Source organism: Panulirus ornatus, chromosome 1 (assembly GCF_036320965.1).
Source record: "Panulirus ornatus isolate Po-2019 chromosome 1, ASM3632096v1, whole genome shotgun sequence".
NCBI lineage: Eukaryota > Metazoa > Arthropoda > Malacostraca > Decapoda > Palinuridae > Panulirus > Panulirus ornatus.
In genome coordinates, this window is record NC_092224.1 from 24,787,022 (window position 1) to 24,814,432 (window position 27,411).

General features: G+C 42.5%; 1 protein-coding gene across 1 annotated transcript in view; it reads right to left on the bottom strand.

Annotated features, from left to right (window-relative positions):
• Window positions 1-27,411, bottom strand: part of LOC139764625 (protein croquemort-like) — a 280,032-nt gene that overhangs the window by 13,798 nt on the left and 238,823 nt on the right. Inside the window, 7 exon segments of the mRNA XM_071691508.1 lie at window positions 766-835; window positions 1,246-1,359; window positions 4,145-4,279; window positions 8,974-9,118; window positions 10,469-10,626; window positions 12,100-12,266; window positions 15,459-16,260. Coding sequence (XP_071547609.1) covers window positions 766-835; window positions 1,246-1,359; window positions 4,145-4,279; window positions 8,974-9,118; window positions 10,469-10,626; window positions 12,100-12,266; window positions 15,459-15,504 — 835 coding nt within the window. The 5' untranslated portion in view covers window positions 15,505-16,260.

The window sequence follows — 27,411 nt, forward strand, 5'->3', positions numbered from 1 at the left end:
GTGATCTACACAAAATGTGCGACGGACTTTAGGATACTCCAACCAATCACAAATACTCTTTGTTCCATAGCCAATCAAGGGCAGCGTTGTATCAGCAGGGCGGACGCTCGTCTTTACTTGTAATAAATACGCAAGACACCCGCTGAGATTTGATTTCTCTCTCTCTAGCCCAGCGAGGTAAGTGGTGTCCCTCCTGCTGTAAGCCCGTTATCCGAGAGCAGTGCGATACAGACCCTACATTGTTTTGTCTGTCATAATTGAGCATCATAGAATTATAACTTTTTATAAAAGGGTCTAACTAAGTGTAAAGTTATCGGTCAAATTGTCATAAAGGAAAGAGATCTCCTGGCTTGAAATCTTATCTGGAATGTTAACTCATGTTCAATGTTAAATTCATGTTTGATGTTAAACTCATGTTCAGTTTTAACGTAAATGATTCATGCCTGATTTATGTGTCCACTTTGTAAACTTGAATTCTTTCATTTCAAGTAATTCTAATACCGTGTTTGATTAAATCCCATAACTTTCAGATAGTGTTATCCTGTGTTGTGAAACAACAAATCTAACGTCCTTGCAAAACAAGGAGCAGTATAGTATTTGTAACATCTATATATATATATATATATATATATATATATATATATATATATATATATATATATATATATATATATATATATATATTCAGCACAATGCACGAAAGTAACCAAGTACTAAAATCAAAATAGATTAAAGTGGTAACATCCCTTGGTGACTGTCACTTACCCAAGTTATCCAAGGTGTCCTCCCCTGTGAACATGTTGAACAATCCATCGTACGTCAGGGACATGTTGCGCTGCAGAGAGAGCAGTCAGAGTGTACAACACATGCAAGCGATACCACTGCAGTGGCCGTATGTTACAAATGAGAAACCCAAATATAATCACAGCTTCACGATGTGTATTTTCTTACAGTATATTTGTAAGTCACGGGGAGAGGAATCCTCCACAGGAAACCTTCCCAGGGAAATATCTGCCTCAAGCCTCCCCTGGAAGACATCTACCTCATAACTTCGCCCTGGAAGATGTCTACTTCATAGTCTCCTTTGGAAGATATCTACTTCATAGCCTCCCCTGTAAGATATCTATCTACCTGATAATTTTGCAGAAAACCGTCAAATAACGCCAAGGGTTTTATGATTCTAGCTCGTGCATTACGACAGATAGTGCCGCCTGTGGAAACTTGGTTTTGAGGTACATGATTTACCTTGTAGAACCAACCAAACTTGTCATAGTCAGTCAGGCCCGGCGGCAGCATTCCGCTGATGCTGCCGATGTTGCTGCTATTCGCTAAGCTCCACATAGCGTCCAGGAGGTTGTCCTGAGGAAGAGAGACGGAGCACCTGAGACGCATTTGATCCCTCACATCACCAAGGGTTATGCCTCCACAACGTGTCCCAAGAGCACCCAGGAAGCGAGGCTGATGTTTTCATTGAAGCCAAAAATCACACGAAAGCTCATCAGTGGGCTAGAAGATCCTGGACATTTGATTAGCACTGGTGGGTCCTGCTTGGTCAACCATCATAGAGGCAGCAAGGAACGTTAACATTTATGGGTCGTTACTCCTCTGGTATGTGATGGGGACGGGGAATCAGGTGTTGTGCTGGGGAGGAGAACATGTGTTTTGGTGGGAAAGGGAATCACGTGTAGTGCTGGGGGAGGGAGACATGTGTCTTGCTAGGGATGGAGAACATGTGTTGTGTTGAGGAGGGGCACATTTGTTGTGTGGGGGGGAAAAGGACAAGTGTAGATGAAGAAAATATGTATCTTGTCAGGAGGTACGACATGTGTTCTGCTAGGGAGGAAGGGCGTGGATGATGTTAGGAAAGGGAACATGTGTTGGAAGGGAGGACATGTTGAGTTGGGAGGAGGGAATATGTGTTGGGAGGAGGAACATGTGTCAGGCTAGGAGGACAACATGTGTTGGGATGTGTGTTTCAGAAGGATGACGCGTTTTGCTGGGGAGGTTGACATGTGCTAGGGAGTGTTTGGGAAGGGACACATATTGTCTCAGGGAGGTGGTCATGCATTATGGTGTGGATAGAGACATATGTTAGGGAGGGTGACGTGTGTAGTGCTGGGGAAAGAGATATGAGTTGGGTTGGAGAAGGAGGAGGACATGTGTTATGTTGGGGAGGGTGTGTTAGAGGGAAGGTGTCGTGTTGTGTTGGAAAGGGTGACGTGTTGTTATGGGGAAGGTAGTGTGTTGTGGTGGGGAGAGTAACATGTGTTGGTGAGGGTAAAGTGTTGTGTGGAGAATGAGGACATGGATGATTTTCCTGATGAGAGTGTGATGGGCTCAGGTCATCCTGATACACAGGAAAATGAAGCAGCTTCGAGTAGGACGAGTCGAACTCCACGTCATGAAGCTTTCATTTCCGTCTGGACCAGGGTACAGGAAGGGGAGGGAGGGAGGGAGGGGGGGGGGGGTACGTGTTGTTTACAATGTCACTGGAATCACGTGACTTCACGGCAATTGTCGCTTTCTGTATTTGCGACTCCGACTTCAGAAGAGATTTTGATGTCATTAATAATTAAGAAAAGATATGATGCGATTGATTATCGCATACGGGGCATTGGAGTGTGGGGGAGGCGTAATGGGAAGAATGGCTGCGAAGAGAAAACGCGACGAGAAAGTGGAAGATAAAGGAGGGAGGGGAAAGAAACGTTGAAGGAAAGAATGATAATGTATAGGGAGAAGGATGCAAACGGGAGGATAGGAGAAAGCGACAGGTGGGAAGAGAGAAACGGACGAGAGGGGCAGAAGGATGAGGAAGAAGGTGGAGGGAAGGGGACTGGATGAAAGGTGTGAAAGGAAAGGGAAAAAAGGGGATACATAGATTAAGGAAGGAGAGAGAGAGTGAAGAAAAGCAGAGAGAGAGAGAGAGAGAGAGAGAGAGAGAGAGAGAGAGAGAGAGAGAGGGGGGGGGGGGTAACAAGAGGGTACATGATCTGAAACAGGAAGAATGAAGAAAGGGGTGAAAATGTAAAGTGGGGTATTAGTTAGGGCGAAGGAATGTGAGAGACGAAAACGAATATATGGAGGAGGAAAGAGAGGAGTATGAAAACTGGGAAAGAAAGTTGAGAAAGGTTGAGACAATGCAGTGAATGAATCTTCACACTGAGGTGAATCACGCTATGTCAGCATAAAGGACAACACTTGAGTCAGTGTATATGTTCGTAGTTATTTATTTTTTGTAGCCAGCGGCTGGTGCCACTGTGTCTAGCAACTGGCCTGAGGCGGAGCCGTGACTAACACAAGCCTTCATTAGTCACTTTCTTAAAGCTATCATGGTCACAAGTGGGAAATTCATACACCCTAACGCGACAGAAGGAGGTGCCCTGACGTGGTGTTAAATGTTTACTCCTGTTGTGAGGTGTGTATCACCTATGGCCACGCAGGAGAGACAGCTGCACTGATGGTGCCTCGCAAGTATCACCCACAGCGGCCTGGGGTTCGGTTGGTTGATAGGATATGGGCCACATACACACACACACACACACATATATATATACGTAAATAGTACATATGAACGCGCGCTACTATATAACATACTAACCTCCAACAGCCAGGATCGAACCCTGGGCCCCTGCGTAGGAGGCGGGAGCACTACTGCTAAGCTATGATCACCCCTAAATGGGAAACGACTATTCGAGTGCTGTGTTATCGAATACCCTTCGTCTCACGTTGGTGAGCAACTGGGTCTCCACTGGTCATCTCCCATAGGCTCCCGCCTCCTACGCAGGGGACCCGGGTTCTATCCTGGCTGCTGGAGTCAGAATATGACACACACACACATATATATATATATATATATATATATATTGTGTGCGTGATCAAGTATATCCTCTGAGTTCACGGGGAAATGAAACACGATAAGTTCTCAAGTGACCTATCGTGTATCACATCATCAGGGGAGATACAAGAAAGAAATATAACAGTCAGTTGATATACAACGAAGAGACGTTCTATATCAATTGACTGTTATATTTCATTCTTGTATCTCCCCTGATGAGGTGATCATTACACGAAAGTGCACTTGTGAACTTATCGTGTTTCATGTCATTTCAGGAACTAGTAACGCAACGAATTCTCACAGACTTACCGAGTAGCCGTCGAAGAGCGTCTCTCCCACCGTGGTCGTCACAGTGAACGGTTCATCCACTGATACCATCACACTGTTCAGACCGGAGAGTAGGATGTTGGTGGGCTTCTGATCGTGCACACTCCAGGCGGCGGACTGTAGGAGGAGGAGGAGGAGGAGGAGGTCAGATGTGAGTCTCTCTCACTCTTTCTGGCGTGGTTGCCTTTTGATAGAAGGAATGAAGGAGTAACTGAGCTCTGTTATCGTGCGAGTCCAGTTCTTACTTCATCAACTGAAGAAACATTTGTTTCTATCGGTTTCTCTGGATTATCTAATCACAGTATTTATTACCAGATTTTATCTTCTTTACTGTTGGAGGCGGGGCTTTCATTGAAATATGAATATGTTAATGAATGGGGGCGGGAGAAGAGACGAAGAAAAGTATTTAAGATTTTGGAAGAAGCGAAAAACACGTCTTTCGAAAACTGTCTGATCATATTTATTGGGAAAGACATGAGAGGGATGAGATGGTTGAGAGTTCCGAAGCTTCGAGGTGTAGGGAAACATACAGTGCTCAAAACAGGTCACCCTTGAGTTGCAAACGGCAACAAAATACTCACGTGACGTAGCAGCTTGCCGAGTATTACGTGGTATAGCTAGCAGTGGCGATACACAAGCAGCCAGCTCTCGAGAACCAAAACCAAAGTAATACCTATAGAAGATGGAGAGTGAACAACACTGCGGCGTAGGGCAAGTGGGGCAAATTTTGAAATTAGCCTGAGAGAGTTGATAAGTCGGACCACCATCGACTCAACTCTTTCAAGTAAAGATGCAGAGCTAGAGCCACCCCAGATGTGCGAGCAGCACTCCATACAAGGACGGATCAATCCTAGGTCTAAACGGAGCAACTGTTCGGAAGAATAGAAATTTCTACATCTGAATAAGACTCCCAGTGCCTTAGAGGCAAACTTAGCTATTTCCGTGATGTGAGGTTTCCAAGATATTGTGGATGTTACACTAATACGAAGTATGGTCACTGAGTTAAGAAGTGGAATCACAGATCCGTGAAAGGACTGCGGAAAGCTGTGAGGAACTACCGATAAAGAAAAGGGCAGAAAGTGGGTCTTGGAGCATTAAACTTCACCAGAATTCGTGCATTTCGCTGAATGTCCTGTCCAAGTTTATTGAGGAAGTTGTGTCGAGACGAGATGCAGATAGAGTGAGAGAAAGAGGAGCAGATTTACAAGTTATGGAGGAATGCACCTGATTATTTTGAGAAGGAAGGAAATCGTTGATAGAAAGGTTGTAAAGTATTGGAGACAGAACAGAGCCTTGAGGGACACAGCTGTTGATGGAGAAAGGGGGAGAGGCTGATCCAACAGCCATGGAGATAGATCGGCCAGAGAAGAAGTTAAATAAGAGAGAGCTAAGTAGGGGAGGGAAACCAAAACAGGGAAGCTTGGAGATGAGACCCCAGTGCCACACCCTGTCTAGAGCAATGGATATATCAAGGGCAACTACATAGGATTCCCCCATATCCTTCAGGGATGATGACCAGACATTAGTAAGATAGGATAGAAGAATATCAGTAGTGGATCTCTCTCTCTCTCTCTCTCTCTCTCTCTCTCTCTCTCTCTCTCTCTCTCTCTCTAAATCATTGGATTTTCACATAGAAGTACAGACCACAGATTTTTACCAGAGGAAGCAACGAAACAAAACATGAAGGGTAATATTGGAAGATGGATCGAAGAATGTCTAGATAACGAATCAACTAACTAAGCAACTAACCAACCAACCATCTACATAGCTACATGATTGATTAACTAACCAACCAACCAGCCAACCAACCAACTAGCTACCTAATTAATTTACTAATTAACGGGAATCATGTCTGATGGTGATGTCCTCTTGTGGGCATTACATGTAAAGAAGGGCTTTATCTGCCAATTCTCTTTACTTTAAGTCATATCAGAGTTAACAGAGAAGCAGAAGGAAGTATAGTTAGATGGTCTGCTGATGAGAAAAGAGTATACAAATTGATACGATTAGATAAGAAAAGATGAAAAGAAAAATGTCTTAGATACAATCTATAAACGGGCAAGAGGGAACCTATTGGAAATTACCCGGGATAAATTGAACAAGTGTAGGTTATGGAACAGTTAGCAAGACATTGATGACGCTCTATAAAAGTCCAAAACGGAAGAGAAAATGATCATAAACGATATATTGTGGAACTTAACAGCCCACTGCGTATACATGTACTACTAATGACTGAGACTTGCAAACTGGGCCGAGATAAGTGATCCCCAAGGCCATTGTCATTGGAAGCGCAAACGGTATCTTTTGGTAGAATAATTGATGTAATTACGCTCAGTACACGAAACAGGTTTTCAGAACTGGAAACAATTGCACTGGATTATTATCATTATTATATATATATATATATATACATCTATATATATATATACATATATATATATATATTTTTTTTTTTCTTTCTTTCAAACTATTCGCCATTTCCCGCATTAGCAAGGTAGCGTTAAGAACAGAGGACTGGGCCTCTGAGGGAATATCCTCACCTGGCCCCCTTCTCTGTTCCTTTTGGAAGTTAAAAGAAAAAAAAAAAAAACAAGCGGGGAGGATTTCCAGCCCCCCGCTCCCTCCCCTTTTAGTCGTCTTCTACGACACGCAGGGAATACGTGGGAAATATTCTTTCTCCCCTATCCCCAGGGAATATATAAATATATATATATATATATATATATATATATATATATATATATATATATATATATTATTTTATTTATTTTATTATACTTTGTCGCTATCTCCCGCGTTTGCGAGGTAGCGCAAGGAAACAGACGAAAGAAATGGCCCAACCCCCCCCCATACACATGTATATACATACGTCCACACACGCAAATATACATACCTACACAGCTTTCCATGGTTTACCCCAGACGCTTCACATGCCTTGATTCAATCCACTGACAGCACGTTAACCCCGGTATACCACATCGCTCCAATTCACTCTATTCCTTGCCCTCCTTTCACCCTCCTGCATGTATATATATATATATATATATATCCCTGGGGATTGGGGAGAAAGAATACTTCCCACGTATTCCCTGCGTGTCGTAGAAGGCGACTGGCGACTCTAAGGGGAGGGAGCGGGGGGCTGGAAATCCTCCCCTTCCGTTTTCAATTTTTCAAAAGAAGGAATAGAGAAGGGGGCCAGGTGAGAATATGCCCTCTAAGGCTAAGTCCTCTATTCTCAACGTTACCTCGCCAGCGCGGGAAATGGCGAATGTGTATGAAATATATTTATTTATTTATTATACTTTGTCGCTGTCTCCCGCGTTTGCGAGGTAGCGCAAGGAAACAGACGAAAGAAATGGCCCAACCCACCCCCATACACATGTATATACATACGTCCACACACGCAAATATACATACCTACACAGATTTCCATGGTTTACCCCAGACGCTTCACATGCCTTGATTCAATAAATTTTTTTCTTTTATTGTACTTGATCGCCGTTTCCCGAGTCAGCGAGGTAGCGCCAGGAAACAGACGAAGACAGGCATTAATATACACACATATATATTCATACACGACCATACACATACATATCAACATATATATATATATATATATATATATATATATATATATATATATATATATATATATATATATATTTTTTTTTTTTTTTCTCATACTATTCGCCATTTCCCGCGATAGCGAGGTAGCGTTAAGAACAGAGGACTGGGCCCTTGAGGGAATATCCCCTCCCGGCCCCCTTCTCCGTTCCTTCTTTTGGAAAATTAAAAAAACAAAAACAAAAACGAGAGGGAAGGATTTCCAGCCCCCCGCTCCCTTCCCTTTCAGTCGCCTTCTACGACACGCAAGGAATACGTGGGAAGTATTCTTTCTCCCCTATCCCCAGGGATATATATATGTATATATATATATATATATATATATATATATATATATATATATATATATATATATATATATATATATATGTATATATATATATATGTATATATATATATATATATATTCTTTCAAACTATTCGCCATTTCCCGCGTTAGCGAGGTAGCGTTAAGACAGAGAACTGGGCCTTTGAGGGAATATCCTCACCTGGCCCCCTTCTCTCTTCCTTCTTTTGGGGGATATATATATATATATATATATATATATATATATATATATATATATATATATATATATATATATATATATATATATGAGTTCCCTGCTGAATACAGGATTCCAAAGTAAACTCTATTCAACAGTGAGAGAAGAAACTCAGTAGTGGCCGATGTCTTGCTTTTAGCTAAACTTACTATGAATTCTGTAATGAAAACTGCAGTCGCTCTTCGTGAGCAAATAACCTCAGAATTAGCTGACAGACCTCCCTTTCCTATCCCCCCCCCCCCAACACACACACACACACACACACACTAGCGACAGAAGACGTCACGGCTGAAAATAACTCCCTATATGAAAGGTCACCACTAGTGAGAGACGTAACATCATTTCAAAAGACGTCACCACTAAGGCCGTCACCACCATGGGAGATACATCTACAGGGGCGTCACCATCATGTGGAGAGGGGGGGGGGGACGGGGGAGGGGGGGGGGTCATCGACAGCAGTCGGGATGGGAAGGGAGGAGTGCGGGGGTGATGTGATGTCACGAACCCAAGAGGAAGCCACTGTCATAGGCAAGGTCACGTCACCACCACAGGGAACGTCACCACTGCAGGAGGGGGAGGCGTCACCACTGCAGGAGGGGGAGGCGTCACTGTTGTCATATGAGACCCGCTAGGGGAACCTACCACAGGGATGGTGTTGAGGGTGATGATGACGTCGTCTGGGTGGTTGTCGCCGGAGTTCTCCTGGTCCCAGAGCCACCACCGCTGCTGGTAGTAGGTCACGGTGTTGTTGGGGTGGAAGGTCAGGTTCTGCTTCTCGTGGTATTCTCTGGTGAGGGAAAGTGGAAGGGGGGATGGTCACTGACGGACTACTTAACCCCAGGAGCACAACGACACGACCCTTACGCACGATTTCACAACCCCCTGGGTATGTTAGCCTGGAATACTCGAGGACCAGATCAAGGGCCACGTCTTCATACCGTCAAGATCAAAGGATGTGCCATCGAGTTCTTGGGACTTCCTGTCGTGCCCAAGGATCGTACAGTCGTGTTCAAGGATCGTACAGTCCTGCTCAAGCATCGTACAGTCCGGTTCAAGGATCGCACAGTCGTGCTCAAGGATCGTACAGTCCGGCTCAAGGATTGTACAGTCCGGCTCAAGGATCGTACAGTCCGGCTCAAGGATTGTACAGTCCGGCTCAAGGATCGTACAGTCCGGCTCAAGGATCGTACAGTCGTGCTCAAGGATCGTACAGTCGTGCTCAAGGATCGTACAGTCCGGCTCAAGGATCGTACAGTCCGGCTCAAGGATCGTACAGTCCGGCTCAAGGATCGTACAGTCCGGCTCAAGGATCGTACAGTCCGGCTCAAGGATTGTACAGTCCGGCTCAAGGATCGTACAGTCCGGCTCAAGGATCGTACAGTCCGGCTCAAGGATCGTACAGTCCGGCTCAAGGATCGTACAGTCCGGCTCAAGGATCGTACAGTCCTGCTCGAGGGGTTGATGATCAAGAGAACAGAGGACTCTCTCACCAGATGCTTCAGTCATTAGTTAACTAAATCGTTAAAGCTCAATAAGTTAGTCACTGACAATGAAATCTATCACAAGGCAAAACTATTCACTATTTCATTCCCTAAATGGTTAAACCATCTGATGGTTCATTTTCAAAGGGTGATCACATACTGCTATACACAAGTCAGGAAATTAAGTGCATGACAAAATACTTAAATGTACACACACACACACACACTAGTGTCACATCAGGGTACTACCTATAGACAGAATGTCCGCTTAACGTGTTCTATTTTCCGAAGAATATATATATATATATATATATATATATATATATATATATATATATATATATATATATATATATATATATATTTCTTTCATACTATTCGCCATTTCCCGCGTTAGCGAGGAAGCGTTAAGAACAGAGGACTGGGCCTTTGAAGGAATATCCTCACCTGGCCCCCTTCTTTGTTCCTTCTTTTGGAATATATATATATATATATATATATATATATATATATATATATATATATATATATATATATATATATATATATATCGGCAATAAGTGACCATACCTGCAATGGCAAAAAGCAACATCTCACACCTACAGCTGCAAAAGACACACTTTACCTGTAGTGGCGATCACCGATCTGTCGCTCACCTGTAGCTGTAAGGGCCGACCTCCTGTAGGATGGGCTTCCCACCGCTCTGGAACTCCTCGGGGTTGGTGATGTTGAAGAAGTAAACACGAAGAAAAAGGGGCACTGGAGTCAGTCGCCATATGTCGTACGCCCGCGACCCGGGCGACACCTGTAATTGCTGCCGAGAGGACGGGAAAGGTTATTGTACCCTAATAAAACAGCAAAACCAGCACGACGATGTGACTATAGAGAACAACGCTATGATCCATGAACATGAAGGGACGACCCTCGGGTATGATGGCCTGGCCTTTATCTTGACCCATAAGAGTCAAATCAAAGTCCAGGCCATGTTAACCAAGGGTCGTATTATCGTGCTCAGAGATCGTTCCGTCGTAATTGCTCAAGGATTGAACCGTTGTGCTCTTTTTTTTTTATTCTTTTTTTTTTTTTTACAGTGTGTGAAGTAGCAGTATCTTCTTTACCGTGAGAGAGTAAGCTCGTCCTAAGGCTTAGACATCATGGGGACCAGCTGCCAGTATGCAACAGCCGGTTCACACACATCAAATGTGGGACCTTAGGCCAAGAGATGTGCTCTCTGCGCCAGTAAAACAAAATACGGTACACCATGTAACTTGCTGCCACTTCCCTCACACATTACTGGCCACTGAAGCTCCCTCAACACGTCACTTCTCCATCATTCACACCATGGTCAACCATCAAAGGCTTTCACACATTGTTCGCTTTATACCTCCTTTTTATATTACTTTATCAAATATAGATTACATTCTTCAGACATTTCAGTTACCTTTTCTATTCCCGTCCAGAGCAAACTGTTTTAATGCCATTGAACAATATTTATCTGCCTCATTCCCAGAAAATCCTCTTCGTTCATTTTCCTTGTATCGCACAGCATGTGTGTAGCTTTCACATACGCGTCTTCGTATTTCCCGTTGCTGTTGTCTTATCATAATCTCATGAACCCTAGATTTCATTACCTTACACTCCTTCTTTACGTATCTTTACACCCCATCATTCCTCTCTGTTGTTCTCCACTCCCCCTTCTCGCTCATATCACACACACACACTTATCCTGTTACCTCCTCCTTCAAGCACACTAATCTCACGTATCTCCCTCACTCTTACCCAACCATACTGTCCCAGGAAAGAGTTATCCCGTTCCGCTTCCACTCGATCTTACTGTCCGAGGAAGTAGTTATCTAGCTCCGTCGACACTATTCCTAACCCTGTCTGTTACCAATGACTGCATCAGCAACGCTTCGTCTTCGGTTCGTTTGCTTCTACAACCTTGACCTGTCAGGTGTAAATCTCTCGATTAAATAACCATTGCATAATGAATAAATGCTAGGATGAAAAATTGATAGAAAGCTTAAGGGAAGAGAATATCTACCGAGTAGAAACTTCAAGAGACGGGGAAAGTGAGGAGGTACTTAGAGGAATGGTGAAGGTGTGGAGGTACGGTGAGGGACAGTGAAGGTGAGGAGGTACTTAAAGGGTTGATGAAGGTGTGGAGGTATCTAAAGGAATGATGAAGGTGTGGAGGTATTGTGAGGAGTGAAGGTGAGCAGGTACTTGTAAGGGATGGTGAAGGTGACAGGGAACTTAAAGAAAAAAAAAGGTTGAAGGTGCTCACCGAGTGAAAAATGGCGTCAAACATGGCTTGGTAGCCTCCGACCAGCATGGCCAGCCCCATGAGAGCTGACAGCGACCCAAGGACCAAGAAGGTGATCTGGCAACACGTCCATTTGGCTTTAGTCTTGACTATGGCAGCCACTGGGGTGCTGAGAGCTCCTTCCTTGCCTGGGGTGTATTGGTCGGTTATAGAAAAGCTTAAAGAACTTGGATGATATATCTCTGTGTATATTTATACAGATAACAGGAACAAGCACACACACACAAATTCATCACTCTGGGTCCCAGAGCAAATAAAAACTGTTACCCCAAGTCACTTAAGAGGGCATGATGAGGCCATTAGCATTACATAAACCACGCAAGTAATTTTAAGCCACAGCAGAGGAAAAACAGACTTGTCACTTACCACGAGCTTGTCTAAAGTTTATGTTTGACCTTTGCACAGATCATTCTTAAATTCAGCAGAGGAAATCAATCGTGGATATTAAGAGGGGGGGGGGGGGATAAATAAGGAAACAAAATCAAAGGGATATTCATGATGTAAGGAAGGAAGATACTGAAGAAGAAAGTACTGGGAATGTGATTAACGTGACTGGTTATACCAGGATGTTCAATGAGGATGTGGTAGTACAGTGTATATTCTCTGAGATTTTCAAGTGAAGTCGCAAATGTCAAGGTTTGATGCTAGACTTAGCAGCTGGTAACATCCATGCTAGAAAACAAGCTGAAGAAATAATAAAGCACTTTGTTAATCAGACTAGGTGTATGACAAGATAGCTATGGGTGTGATAAGATAGCCAAGCTTATGTTAAGACAGCTAAGTGAGTGACAAGAAAGACATGCAAACGAACAGCACCATAGCCTTGTGTATGAAAAGGTAGCTTATTTTTTGTGAGTGTGTTGAAGGCTCCAGTCACGGACAAAAGTCCACATGAAGGCCGAGCCTTAATTGAAATATGGAGAGAATTCTGAAACGGGTAAAGAAAAGACAAGGAAAAAACATGAGAAGGTAGAAAGTTCCAAAGCTTCGACGTGTAAGGAAAGAAGAAGGTATCATATCGGCCCACCCTTGACTTGCTGATGGCCACACAATAATCAAGCGATGCAGCAGCTTGCCGAGCAGTGCGTGGTCTAGCTAGTGGAATGGGCCACACAAGCAACCAGTTCTCGGGAGGAAAAAACCAAAGTAATGCCTATAGAAGAGGGGAAAGTGAGTCAACATTACGGCGCAGGGCAAGGGGGGTCAAGATTGGAAATTAGCGCGCGACAGTTTATAAGTTGAATTACTTTCGACTCAACTCTGTCAAGTAAGGATGAAGAGTTAGAACTAACCCAAATATGAAAGCAGTACTCCATACCAGGAAGAAACAATCCCTTGTATAACCGGAGCAACTGTTCAGAAGACAAGTAGTTTCGACATCTAAACAGGACACCTAGTTTATTAAGGGCAGGCTTAGCTATTCCTGTATTGTGGGGTTTCTAAGAAATAGTGGATGTTGCAGTAATACCAAGTATGTTCATTGAGTCAAGAGGTGGAATTACAGAACCATCAAAAGAAAGACGAGACTTGTGAGGAGTTTTCGATAGAGAGATGGGCAGAAACTAGGTCTTAGAGGCATTAAACTTAATAAGATTTATGCCCCAGAGATATCCTGTCCAAGTCAGTTTATTAAGGGAGTTGTGTCAAGACAAGATGCTGATAGATAGATAGATAGATAGATAGATAGATAGATAGATAGATAGATAGATAGATAGATAGATAGATAGATAGATAGATAGATAGAGAGAGAGAGAGAGAGAGAGAGAGAGAGAGAGAGAGAGAGAGAGAGAGAGAGAGAGAGAGAGAGAGAGAGAGAGAGAAGAGCGAGCACGATTGAAGGCTGTGGACGAATGCAGTGTTGAGTCATCAGCGTATTAGTGCACTGGATGATTTGTGGAGGAAAACGTTGAAAACAAGGAGGAAAACTGTAGGGGACAGAACAAAACCTTGAGGGACACAGCTGTTAATGGAGAAAATGGGGAAGGCTGGTCCATCAACAACCACAGAGACAGATCAGCCGGGGAGGAAGTTAGATATGAAGGAGCAAAGTGAGAGAGGGAAACCAAAAGAGGGGAGCTTAGAGATGAGACCCCAATGCCATCTGCTGTCAAAAGCCTTCGATATGTCAAGGTCAACTACACATGACTCCCTGAAAGATTTCAGGGATGATGGCCAGACATTAACAAGATAGGGAAGAATATCACCAGTGGATCTCCCCTTCGGAAGCCATACTGGTGTTCAAAGCGAAGCCTGTGATTTTCGAGATGTTGAAAGTCATGGGATTTGAGGAGGGATTCAAAGACTTTGGAAATGGTAGATGTCAAAGCAATAGGACAATAGCTAGAGGGGTCAGAACGGCTACCCTACCAAGGGATAGGATATGTCAATACATGTTTCCAGGGAAAATTTTGTTTTTTAACAGAAAAGGAACAGACGATCAGGCACTGGTACAAGTTCAGAGGCACACTCTTTCAGTACACGGGGATGGATGCCATTAGGACCATAAACTTTTCTTATGTACAGAGAAAGAATCACTTTTCGGATAGCCCGAAAAGAGATTACAGGAGGGGGCACAGAATTAATGAGAGGAGTATCAAAGGGTGAAGGAATGTTAAGAGTCATCCAAGGTGGAGTTAGAGGCGAAACGGGAACCAAAGAGAGTTGCTTTGTCTACGGGAGAGAGCTACAGTACCGTCAGAACAGAAAAGTAAAGGAAACGTAGAGCGACTGAAGTTGTTAGAGATACCTTTAGCTAAAGACCAGACAGACCTTGTCAGTGGATGACGAGGAGAGGCTATCGCACTTCCTTGGAATAAAGGAACGCTTCGCCTCACGGAAAACGCGCTTACAGCGATTAACCATATATAGCATGATGCACAAGCGTATGGCAAACTGATTCAAGGTTTGAAAGTACTGAATTTATGATTTGAGGAAAAAGTAGGAAATCCAGTGGAATCACATCAATAAAGGAACGTGTAAGGATTTATTGAAGATATCCTACCGTGGCAGACGGAGGCAGTGATGGTGAAAAGATGAGACAAAAAACGCAAATATAATCAGATTTGGAGAACAATACGTACCACAGCTAAGACCTAAAAATGATGTGACAAGAGTTGATAACACAGAAAATGAGCCATCATAATGCTTGGAAGTCAGCAGGATTGCCAGACATCAGACCTGCTGATGGATGGCCTATGACGAAGTTATGTGATGGAGTACAGTGATACAGTATCTTCCTGATTAACATAGATGGTAGACAGGATAGTATAGTAGCTTGGGTGAATGGAGAGTATGCAGTAACAACCCAGGAATCTGCTTACCCTCTGAGGAGAAGCCATGGTTGTCGTAACTAAACGACGACGCCATTGTGTATATGTGAGGTCCTGAGATGGTCGGGTTTCAGTTTCGTCTTGAGCTGCCTTACTCGTCTCGTGCCGTTCCCAGGGATTGATGTTAGGCTGCTCGGTCGTCTAGTTTCTTTTCCTCCGTTGTCCTAGCGGCGGTATTTGTTTATGCCACTTACGAAAACAAAGTCAGATCCAAAAGTCCAGCTTTGTTTACAACTAATGATATTAATGTAGACGTATGTTTACACTTTATATGATGGTGATGATAGCGTCACCTGTGGCCAGGCGGTGATCTAGCCGACGTAGTTAAGGCGCAACTGTCCGCCGCCGACTGAAACTGTCCACTGTATATCAAGGTTACAGTGTCTGGGTCATTGTTACCAACTTATCATTTACCTCTTGATATTAGTCGAGTTCAGCAGATGGAAACATCAAGCGTTCTTTACTGACTGCTGGTGATAGATATTCTTTGGCAGGAGTGTCGACACCTGAGTCTTCGAAGTGGATGGAGTGGACCATCGGGCAGCACTAAGTTGTGCGTCTTGAGGGCCGGTTGAATGAAATGAGACGATTGAACGTCGGCGGGAGTTGCGGCCTGTGTTTTAGTGATCTCAAGATAAGTCACAAGTTGCCGAGGCTATCGCAGCTAGCCTGTCCGTCTGCCTCAGGTGCTCCCCCACCACTGTCTGGCTGACGTCATTTATCGTTGGGAGAACAGTTTATCACAATTTCCTTTCTTCTCCGGATGACCTCCTACGCTGCTGCACAGTTTCTGCTGGATGATTCAAGGCCTTTATAAGGATCGAAGTCACACAATCACCACAGGTGTTCACAACAGAACAAATTTCCACTAGGTTACTTCAAGGACCAAAGGGCAAAAATTGTAAATTCCCTGATAGGATATTTGAAGGACTTGAAAGCCCATGATTCATTATTAAAGAGAAAAGAATCTTTAGCATTATAACGATAATCTGTAATACATTTATGATTCCAAGAATATAGGATGTTGCTGGTGTGCTACCACTGTATACGTTTCATTAGATATCGTTTAGATAACATTTGATTGCCTAGCTGTAATCTAGAGCTGAATGCAAGCAAAGGAAAAAACAAAATGATGTGGAGTCGAGACCACATCGTTCTACAGTCTACAGCAAACTATGCACTGTAACACGATTAGCCACCTGAACACGAAGGCATGACCATAAAGCTCGAGGGAACGACTCTTTGGCATGATGTCCTTTGACCTGACTCTCAACAATTAGTTCAAAGGCCACGCCATCATTGCAAAGGTTAGTTCTCCAAAGGTTACGTAGCAACCGTCATAGGACGTTTTTGTAGCCAAGGGTGGAATACATTAGGCTTGCACCAAGAATGGTAGCAGGCTTGTCTGTATAATCAAGAGTAGCATTTGGCGTTCTGTATGGCTACGAGTGGGGCTAGGCTTTGCCTGTAAGACCAAAAGTCTTCCTATGCTTGCCTATATGAAAAAGAGTGGGACTATCCTAGCTTGTATGACGAAAAGTACGACTACGATTACCTGTGGAACCTATGTTTATACTAAGCTTACCTGTGTAACCTATGATTTGTACTAAGCTTGCCTGTATAACCAAGAGTAGTCAAAAGATCATCGACAATATATTTTCAAGTTTTTTTTTTAGCGTCCAGAACGCTCATATTATGTGCCGCGCCCACCAATTCAAACTCCAATTTGTTCCGGTATTTATTAACCTTTCATTTTCACGAGGATTTTTTTTTTTTCCTACGTAAGTAGTAACTGATTCTTGTACCATGGGGCTTGTGAGGTGTGGAAAGACCGTGAACATGGGTTACTGAGCTGTAGACGCGCTCGCTAATCGTCCTTATGACCGTATGTTATACGCGTTTAAACCACCATAATTCCGTCGTTTATATTTGTTTCATAATTTTTGTTTTGTTATGATTTTCGTGTTTTTCTTGTAGTTTGATTTCAAATTTTTCTCAAGACTCTCCTCCACAGTTTTTCTTTCTACTCTGTTATTTGCTTGTTTCTATATACATTTTGCGGCTGAGAATTACAAGTAATGATTTTTGACGTCAAAAGAGAGGAGGCACGTCGATAAACAACAATAGAAACGATTACAAAATGTCTTTTTCATAAGCACTTTTTCTTTGTTTTCAGTTGAAGTGGTCTACTGTAGATTGGAACCACATCTGTCGTAGATTTCAAGACAAATTTCAATTGCGCTCGATTTTTTTTCTTTTTTTGTCGCCCTCAAGAGGTGAGATGGCCAAGGCCACTTGAAGTAAATGAACTTATCTTTCAGTATGATTAGAAGCGTCGTTAGCATATTTTAAGATGATTATCTGTTCTGCTTTTTGAGACCTCTGGAACACTTTAAGCAGCATTACATGATTATCGAATGAAGCGGTAATGTCTTAAAAGACGATGTCGAAGACGGTGTAGAATATCGGGTACTGGGAGAGTTCTATTACCACAGTTGGCCAGAAAGTTCAATGTCTGCGAGTTGGCCATGAGAGACAAGTGGAGTGTCCAATCCCTCCATAGTGGACGATAACCTATCAGCCTAAGTGACGTGTGTCAGGGTTGTTGGTAGGCAGGTGATAACGTTCTCTCTCTCTCTCTCTCTCTCTCTCTCTCTCTCTCTCTCTCTCTCTCTCTCTCTCTCTCTCTTTTAAAGTTAGTGACGGTTGCGCAGTAAGCCAGCACTTCGGTGGCTGTCCGGTGTCACCTCTTTAACCCATGTAGCTTTTTTTTCCTTTGCCTCACCCACAAATGGGCTGCTGGCTTTCAGACCACAAACATATACTCTCTCTACATCCATAACATTTAATGGCACGGAACGCACAATAGTCGTTCTTCGCATCTCTGCTGTGAGGGCTACGCGCCAGCCCTGCCTATTGGCAAAAATCATGTTAGTAAGTGCTGGTAAGTATCCTCACTCTCCCTCTTTCGAATTTGGAAATCAAAAAAATAATGTAGAAGGTAATTAATGAGCGGAAAGGTATAGATAAATTTCGCTACGTCTGACAAAATACTGATGAAATATTCGTGCATATCGAGGACACAAAACAGTGCTACTACGTTGTATAGTCTTCAACTAGAGAACGTGAAACCAAGTTGATCTAAGATATTTAAGAAACACAATGAGAAACTGACGGACACGAAACAATAGTCTATGAGAACCCATTCAAAAAGATGGAGAGACTTTAGTATGCTACAGAGTGTGAGAATAACACTTGCAGTGAGGGAGCGTCGACACGTTCAAGAAAATGAGTCGAATGGCTAAATATGGTTCCGGTTGAACCCATGATAGACAACTGCGCAATAAGGCGCCGGGAAAGAACAACAGTTTTATCAACACATTGAATACACGTTGCATTCTACGAACCATCCCTGCCAGGTGGCATCTTGTCGTTAGTGATCTTAGGTGGGTTAAGTAGGTACTCGTGCTCCGAGTATCAGTGAAACGCCGGGTGCTCGCTTCATTTGTTTGTCCCATAAGGTGAAATTGTATCAAAGGGACTTTGTCTACCCCAGGGGTTATATCTCACAGGCTACTGGAGAGATTCGGATGTTTGATGGTGACGCGGGGAAAGGCTACAGCTAATACTGAAAATTCCTGTTAGATGGAAGGGGATATGATATGCGGGATAAAATATAGCTAAGAATTGCAGAGAAAATGCCCAACAGAGATTCACTGCATTTGTGAACTCCATTTGCGTATGAGTTCTACTAGGTTATGAGAACTAATGGGCGTGGATCCTTTTTGAGTACGACGATGCGATTCTCGAACATGGCAGTAAAGTCTCTCACGTGTGTTGGCGTGAGCTCTGAAGGTGAGATCATTAAGGATTAGGTCAAAGGGCAGGCCAATGTACCCAAGGGTCATACCATCATACGCATAGCGGGCATCATCGTGCTCAAGAGTCACACCATCATATACTCAAGGTTCACATCGTCGTACTCAAGAATCACATCGTCATGTTTAAGGATCACACCGTCATGCTAAAGGATCAAATCGTCATGCTCATGGATCACGTCGTCGTGTTTAAAGGGTCATACAAGAGGTTAATCTTCAGTAACAGTAACGGAGACACTGGCGAGAAAGCATCGTAAGTTTAGTGGGTAACAAGTATTTCTGTGTAGCTTGTTAGATGGATATCAACGATTATCTAATTTACATGAATATGTTTGGGATGTTTTATGACTAATTATGCACAGGTAAAACAGAAAGCCACCACAAAAACCCACATACACCAACATTCAAGTCGTTCATTGATGAATTCATATGTAATAAAAGAATATAAAAAAAGAAAAAAAAGATTTTCTACGTTCCGGATCATAATATATGAGGAGCATCAGCTGCGTCCTCTCTTGGCCAGTGACGAGGCAGATTTACACTGGAGTTTACAACACAAGGAGACACGTTCACCAACTTCTAACTGAATCGATAAAGTTTTTGGACCAAAAAAAATCTATGTAGGGTTGGGGAAGATTAGTTTGGTCCCTGTCTTGCCTTCTGAAGATGCAAGGTCCAGGCCTGACGGCTTGACCTTGGTTTTGTGTGGTTGTGAAGCGAGTCGTCGCGTCTGCCATATGCTCATATTCTTGGTACTGATGACTGTGCTTGAGATTTATGCTCTTGGTTCCATATTTAAGGAGCTTCAAAGATTTAGTTTATTTGCAAGATGGTAATCAGGTGAAAAGCATGGTACTGTCAAGCGTAATCCGCAAAAAGTTGGAAAAGATAAGTGAAAAGCAAATGGTATAATGATTGCACATGGGAAGCTACCTTAACGAGATGCAGTATGGGTTCAAGGGGAAGAAATCCTGCATGTCGAATCCTCTGGAGTTCTATGACAGAGTGAGAACCGTCATAGAAAAAAAAAATAATGGATAAAGGGGTCGTGCCTTCCTGAACTGCCAAAAAGTCATCTGACATTGACCTCTAGAAACTGGCAGTTGTTGAAGAAAAAAAGTCAGACAGGCATACGCGAGATATTCCAACGGTGGATCGAAGAACACCAAAGCGGAGAGGAACAGAGGACACATGATGTCACGGGTGCCTAGTATAAATGGGTTGGAGGATCCGGTAGTTTCCTGCAGGGTTTACGGTCGTTGTTATTCCTTATTTCTATGACTGATGGTGAAATACTTCAGTCATGCCTTGGCTGTTTTAAACCTTATATTTTTTTTTTCTCGTATAAAACTTGAAGTTTCAGTATATATTTAGTGCTGGCTACAAATAAAAATCTTGACTGTTATGCTGTGGTTGGACAAAAGTTTGATACAAGAGTTACGACAAATCACTTTCGAATAAGCTTTCGACGCTGCTAGTAATACTGATTGAAATGAGTCATGAAAAAAAAAAAAGAATCAAGATTTCAGACTTGCAAATTCTAATGATCTTTGCAGTGCTCTTGCTAGGACAAACAGCGACCACACCCTCGATGAAAATAATAATGCATCCTAGCAATGGCGCATAAAGCACTTAGAATTCAACTGTCTGTATATCAATACCGTGTAACTTGCACGATAAACTTTTCATTAAAAGATCCAATGCTATCATGGTTCACCTTAATGAGATTCTTTAATTAGAAGGTGAACAGCCTGAGTATAGCCAGCAACAGACTGATAACCCACGACAAACATCGTTATCTTATTAAGATAACCTAGCACAACAAAATCATAGTAGCAGAACTCTGCACCAAATAATGAGAAATTTCTATATCATAACACATGGACATAATCCTGTTTAATCTTTTCATTCACTCTTGGGTATTGATCGAATCATTGTCTATTTGGTATAGCTTACTTGATACTGAAAAGGTTATACTGGGGTATCTATTGTACAGAGAATTCCAATCAGCAGTTACGTAGATGGACTCAGGGGTAAACAATTTTTTTCTGAGCACCTGCTGTCGTATCAGCCAACCACACAAAAACACTCCCCTCTATCACATACCCAGTGACTACTATGACTTATCAGAGAAATTATCAATATCTCAGATATGAAGAGCATTAAAATCTCAGTCCGCAACACCATAAGTGCCTATGTGGATGTAGGTGTTTAAGCACCTTAAACTAATTTTTCTTCAGGTTGACCACCCTAATGCAATAATGCGGAGCCTCTCAAACGTATGTCCTTTGCTGTCTCAGTGAACAAACAATCGTTCTCAGCCTCTAAATGATGCATAGGACAAAGAGCGCGAAGTTAGATTTGTTGAAGTCTCCATCAGCTGGAGGATGTATGAGCCAGACTTTGGCATTATCACCATCAACAGTCATGCTTTCCAGGTGCACTGTAGACGACATCGGTCATACGTTAAAGGACATGTGCAACGGTGCTGACAGTTATCCTCACATCTGTCGTATCGGTCCTAACGAAGCACTCGAAGATATACTGGAGGAGCTTTTTGGACAAAAATCGTCAGCTTGTTTTCATAATTTCAGAAACAAAATTAAGAACATTCTAATATCAGGGGGGCTCCCCTGGGTCGTCAATTGGAACGCCCTCTTCAGTGAGGCCCCACTCATAGTCATCAATCAATTAACCATTTCTTTTTTCCCAAAGGAAGGTAATAAGTTTAAACTGATGTGAGAGAAAGGCCATCACCTGAACGTTTTGGGTGTGGCGTAATTTGGCTTATTCCTCAGCGAGTCTCCACGAGCGTTTTGGTCAAACAGCGCAGCCTATGTCAAACAAACCCATTACCTCCCATGAGTAGTTCCAGCGACCATTCGTAATCATGTAGACACAACTGAATTAGAAGAAATTTATGACATTGTTGGTATTCCTGAATCTTGTTCTAAAGATTAAGAAAGCTAGATTATCCGGCCGAATACGCAATTCCAAGGTACACTCTGTTCCTTACTGATAGAGGAAGCAAAGTAGGCACAGGTGTCGTGCTCTTAGTTAATCTTAGTAGCTATTGATAATAATGACTCATTTATATGGAAGCTGAAGATAAGCTTCCTCTGCAGACACCAGAGGTAGATCAAGAACTTTATGAGCAGTTCCAAGAGAAATTGGTAAAGAACTCTCTCCAATTACAGTGCGAAATTTTGATGTACCGCTGTTGAAGTGGGGATAACTCACTTTCCAGTGTCTCCAAGCGTGGGAGGACTCGACGTAACACTTCCTTGATAGCGCCGCAATGCTATTTCCTGAGGAACTAACTCGTGACATGAATGTTTCTGTCATAGTGCTGGCTACAAGAGACGGTCTTGTCTGTACCGTTGTGGTTGGACAAAAATAGATTGATGGGAAAGATTCGACAAATCACTTTTAAGGTAACCTCCAACGTTGCTTGTTGTACTGATCAAAATGACAGTCATGAGGAAATGATAGATTCTAGACTCGCAAATTCTGATGATCTGTGTACAGCTGTTGCCAAAAAAAGGTGGAAAGACACCCTCAATGAAAATGACGTATCCTGGGAAAGGCACAGTGATATAAGATAGTAGAGGGCACTTATGGAACGGGAAGCAGATCCCTTTCCAGAACTAAGCGAAAACAGTGGTAGAGACAAAGAACTGCCAGAAGAAACTCATCGAAAAACCAGTGATGAAGTTCAGTAAATTCGTGTAGGAAAACTACAAAAACTTATTCATCAAAGTAAACGTTAATCTGAAACATATATCGGTGAGAGTAGGAAAATAAACCTCATTGAATTTCATAGCTGTGCTAAAGGCAAGACAGTCATCAGCCAATTAATTCGTCCATTCATTATGGAAAAGAGTGATTTATTAAGTCAGTGAAACCGTGGCAAACATCTTAAATCATTTTCTTTTTTTTCGTATTTACTGCTGATGACACGACTCTTGTGTTTGGCACAGTACCATTACTAGCGTTTGAGAACATTTTGCATTTAGAAACACACATTCAATATATACCGTCAACATTTCATGCAATGAAGAACCTTAGAAATGAGACAGTCAACAAGCCCTTGGTCGCTCTGTTCAGTAAGTCACTAATTTTTGGAGAAGTTCCATAGGATTGGAAGTTTGCCAATATAACACCAGTATTCAAAAAAGGTAGCAGGTCTCTGACCAGCTATCATCTCCCGATCAGCATTACATCTATCTCCCATAAAGTTATGGGAAGCAGCATTCAAGACAATGTTGTCCATGATCTTGAGCAGCGCCCCGCAAAATCAACGATTCTCAATCGTAGTTTTCGAAGACATCGTTCATGTCCGACAAATCTGCTTGATTTTCCTTTCATGATATGATCAACTTGTATAATGAAAGTAAAGCAGTTGACGTCGTCTGATTAGTTTTTTTCTTCTAGGAAACACACTTGGTAAAAGTCTCACATCAGAGTCTACTCATGTACATCAAACCACATGGTATAAATGGAGTTCTGATGCGGCTGTTAGAAAATTGGTTGATTGGTTCTTCGTGAAGAGCAGCAAGTAACGGTCAAGTCACAGAACGGTTAGGTGTGACAAGTGGTTTAGCGAAGGGATTAGTCATGGAACTTTCATTACCCTCTCAAAAAATTTAATACTGTATCTATTTCCTTTACCGTAAATAGGAATACTCCCCAGATATAGAAGGTCTACTCCAGAACCAATAAACAGGTAAGAGTTACTCTTCTCTCTTGTGGATAATGAAAGACTCTTCCTCATATGTGTAGTGATATTGACAGCGGGTTGCATTGTAGAATATGAAAATTCGCAGACGACGAAAGTTGGGAGATAAGGCTACGCAGCAGACACTGTGCGTCTCCAGGTGCAAGATGACACTGACAGACTACTGGGCTGGGCTCGCTGGTGGGAGGAGAGTTTCAAAATGTTACATATTCGGAATAAGAACAAGAAGGCCATCTACGGTACGAGTTCTCTTGATTACAGAAGGCAAATGAGGTGTGAAAATCTATGATGACCCAAAAACCAAGTAAAAAGCGGACAGAAGCCGTTTTCCAAAAGGCTAGAGAGGCAGGTCATTCGAATTCTGAAGAATAAAGAAAGAAACTAACCCATACGGATGCGGATGTCCCCACTTGAACACTGTTTAGCATCAAACATCGTAACCGGTTTAAAGTATTATGCATGAATGTCTGATATGTTGTCAAGGTCTGTCACATGAGAGTTCTCTAAGGTTTGACATGTTGTGCAAGTGTTAGTTTGAGTGAAGATTGGGAAAACACATGTTTCTGGATGCTTCCAAGACTCGCCCTTTTAGAAGTATGTTTACTTAGTGGCTGGTATATATATATATATATATATATATATATATATATATATATATATATATATATATATATATATATATATATATAAGTTTTTATCGAGGATGTAAGGCATGTGTACGTGTAGGAAGAGAGGAAAGTGATTGGTTCTCAGTGAATGTAGGTTTGCGGCAGAGGTGTGTGATGTCTCCATGGTTGTTTAATTTGTTTATGGATGGGGTTGTCAGGGAGGTGAATGCAAATGTTTTGGAAAGAGGGGCAAGTATGCAGTCTGTTGTGGGTGAGAGAGCATGGGAAGTGAGTCAGTTGTTGTTCGCTGATGATACAGCGCTGGTGGCTGATTCATGTGAGAAACTGCAGAAGCTGGTGACTGAGTTTGGTAAAGTGTGTGAAAGAAGAAAGTTAAGAGTAAATGTGAATAAGAGCAAGGTTATTAGGTATAGTAGGATTGAGGGTCAAGTCAATTGGGAGGTAAGTTTGAATGGAGAAAAACTGGAGGAAGTAAAGTGTTTTAGATATCTGGGAGTGGATCTGGCAGCGGATGGAACCATGGAAGCGGAAGTGAATCATAGGGTGGGGGAGGGGGCGAAAATCCTGGGGGCCTTGAAGAATGTGTGGAAGTCGAGAACATTATCTCAGAAAGCAAAAATGGGTATGTTTGAAGGAATAGTGGTTCCAACAATGTTGTATGGTTGCGAGGCGTGGGCTATGGATAGAGTAGTGCGCAGGAGGGTGGATGTGCTGGAAATGAGATGTTTGAAGACAATATGTGGTGTGAGGTGGTTTGATCGAGTAAGTAATGTAAGGGTAAGAGAGATGTGTGGAATTAGAAGAGCGTGGTTGAGAGAGCAGAAGAGGGTGTTTTGAAATGGTTTGGGCACATGGAGAGAATGAGTGAGGAAAGATTGACCAAGAGGATATATGTGTCGGAGGTGGAGGGAACGAGGAGAAGTGGGAGACCAAACTGGAGGTGGAAAGATGGAGTGAAAAGGATTTTGAGTGATCGGGGCGTGAACATGCAGGAGGGTGAAAGGCGGGCAAGGAAGAGAGTGAATTGGATCGATGTGGTATACCGGGGCTGACGTGCTGTCAATGGATTGAATCAGGGCATGTGAAGCGTCTGGGGTAAACCATGGAAAATTCTGTGGGGCCTGGATATGGAAAGGGAGCTGTGGTTTCGGGCATTATTGCATGACAGCTAGAGACTGAGTGTGAACGAATGGGGCCTTTGTCGTCTTTTCCTAGCGCTACCTCGCACACATGAGGGGGGAGGGGGATGTTATTCCATGTGTGACGAGGTGGCGATGGAAATGAATAAAGGCAGTGTAAATTGTGTGCATGTGTAAATATGTATATGTCTGTGTGTGTATATATATATATATATATATATATATATATATATATATATATATAAATATTTTTTTTTTTTTTTCCAAACTATTCGCCATTTCCCGCTTTAGCGAGGTAGCGTTAAGAACAGAGGACTGGGCCATTGAGGGAATATCCTCACCTGGCCCCCTTCTCTGTTCCTTCTTTTGGAAAATCAAAAAAAATTGAGAGGGGAGGATTTCCAGCCCCCCGCTCCCTCCCCTTTTAGTCGCCTTCTACGATACGCAGGGAATACGTGGGAAGTATTCTTAATCCCCTATCCCCAGGAATAATATATATATATATATATATATATATATATATGTACATTGAGATGTATGGGTATGTATATTTGCGTGTGGGGACGTGTATGTATATACATGTGTATGGGGGTGGGTTGGGCCATTTCTTTCGTCTGTTTCCTTGCGCTACCTCGCAAACGCGGGAGGCAGCGACGAAGCTAAATAATGATAATAATAATGATAATAATATATATATATATATATATATATATATATATATATATATATATATATATATATATATATATATATACACACACACACACACACACACGAGGAAAATGAAACACGATAAGTTTCCAAGAGCGCCTTCGTGTAATGATCACATCGTCATAGATACTTTTTTCTTCTTTCAAACTATTCTCCATTTCCCGCATTAGCGAGGTAGCGTTAAGAACAGAGGACTGGGCCTTTGAGGGAATACCCTCACCTGGCCCAATTCTCTGTTCCTTCTTTTGGAAAATTAAAAAGAAAAAAAAAAAAAATACATATGCATTTATTAGACCACGCGCACCATAGATCATAAATGAGCAGGCGGACGATGAGCCTAGCACGAGGAGATAAGGAAATCTAGAGGCCCGTCTCCCTCCCTACCTTGGGGGACATCCTTACGGCTTCTCTTTGATTTACGGCGGAGTTAAAGTGATGCTTGGGGAGGACCGGGCGTCCAGCAGGGTGCAGTAGTGTGTCGTCAAGTGGTGGGGCTGCGATAACTTTGTTGATAATACGGCCTCTGACCACATGATGTAAGGGGCTTTATGAAAGTTTGAGATAAGTATGTATGATAAACGGGTGGATAGATGGGTAGATAGGGAGATAACGAGAGAGAGAGAGAGAGAGAGAGAGAGAGAGAGAGAGAGAGAGAGAGAGAGAGAGAGAGAGAGAGAGAGAGAGAGAGAGAGGATGAAAGTATTTCCATGCCCAGTGAACAAATGATCATACGATCTAGCATTCATACCTTTCTCTGCCTTTTGTCTCAGGATAAATGATGATAATGCTAGCAGTGACAATATTAATGATAATAATGATACCAAAGATAATAATAATAATAATAATAAT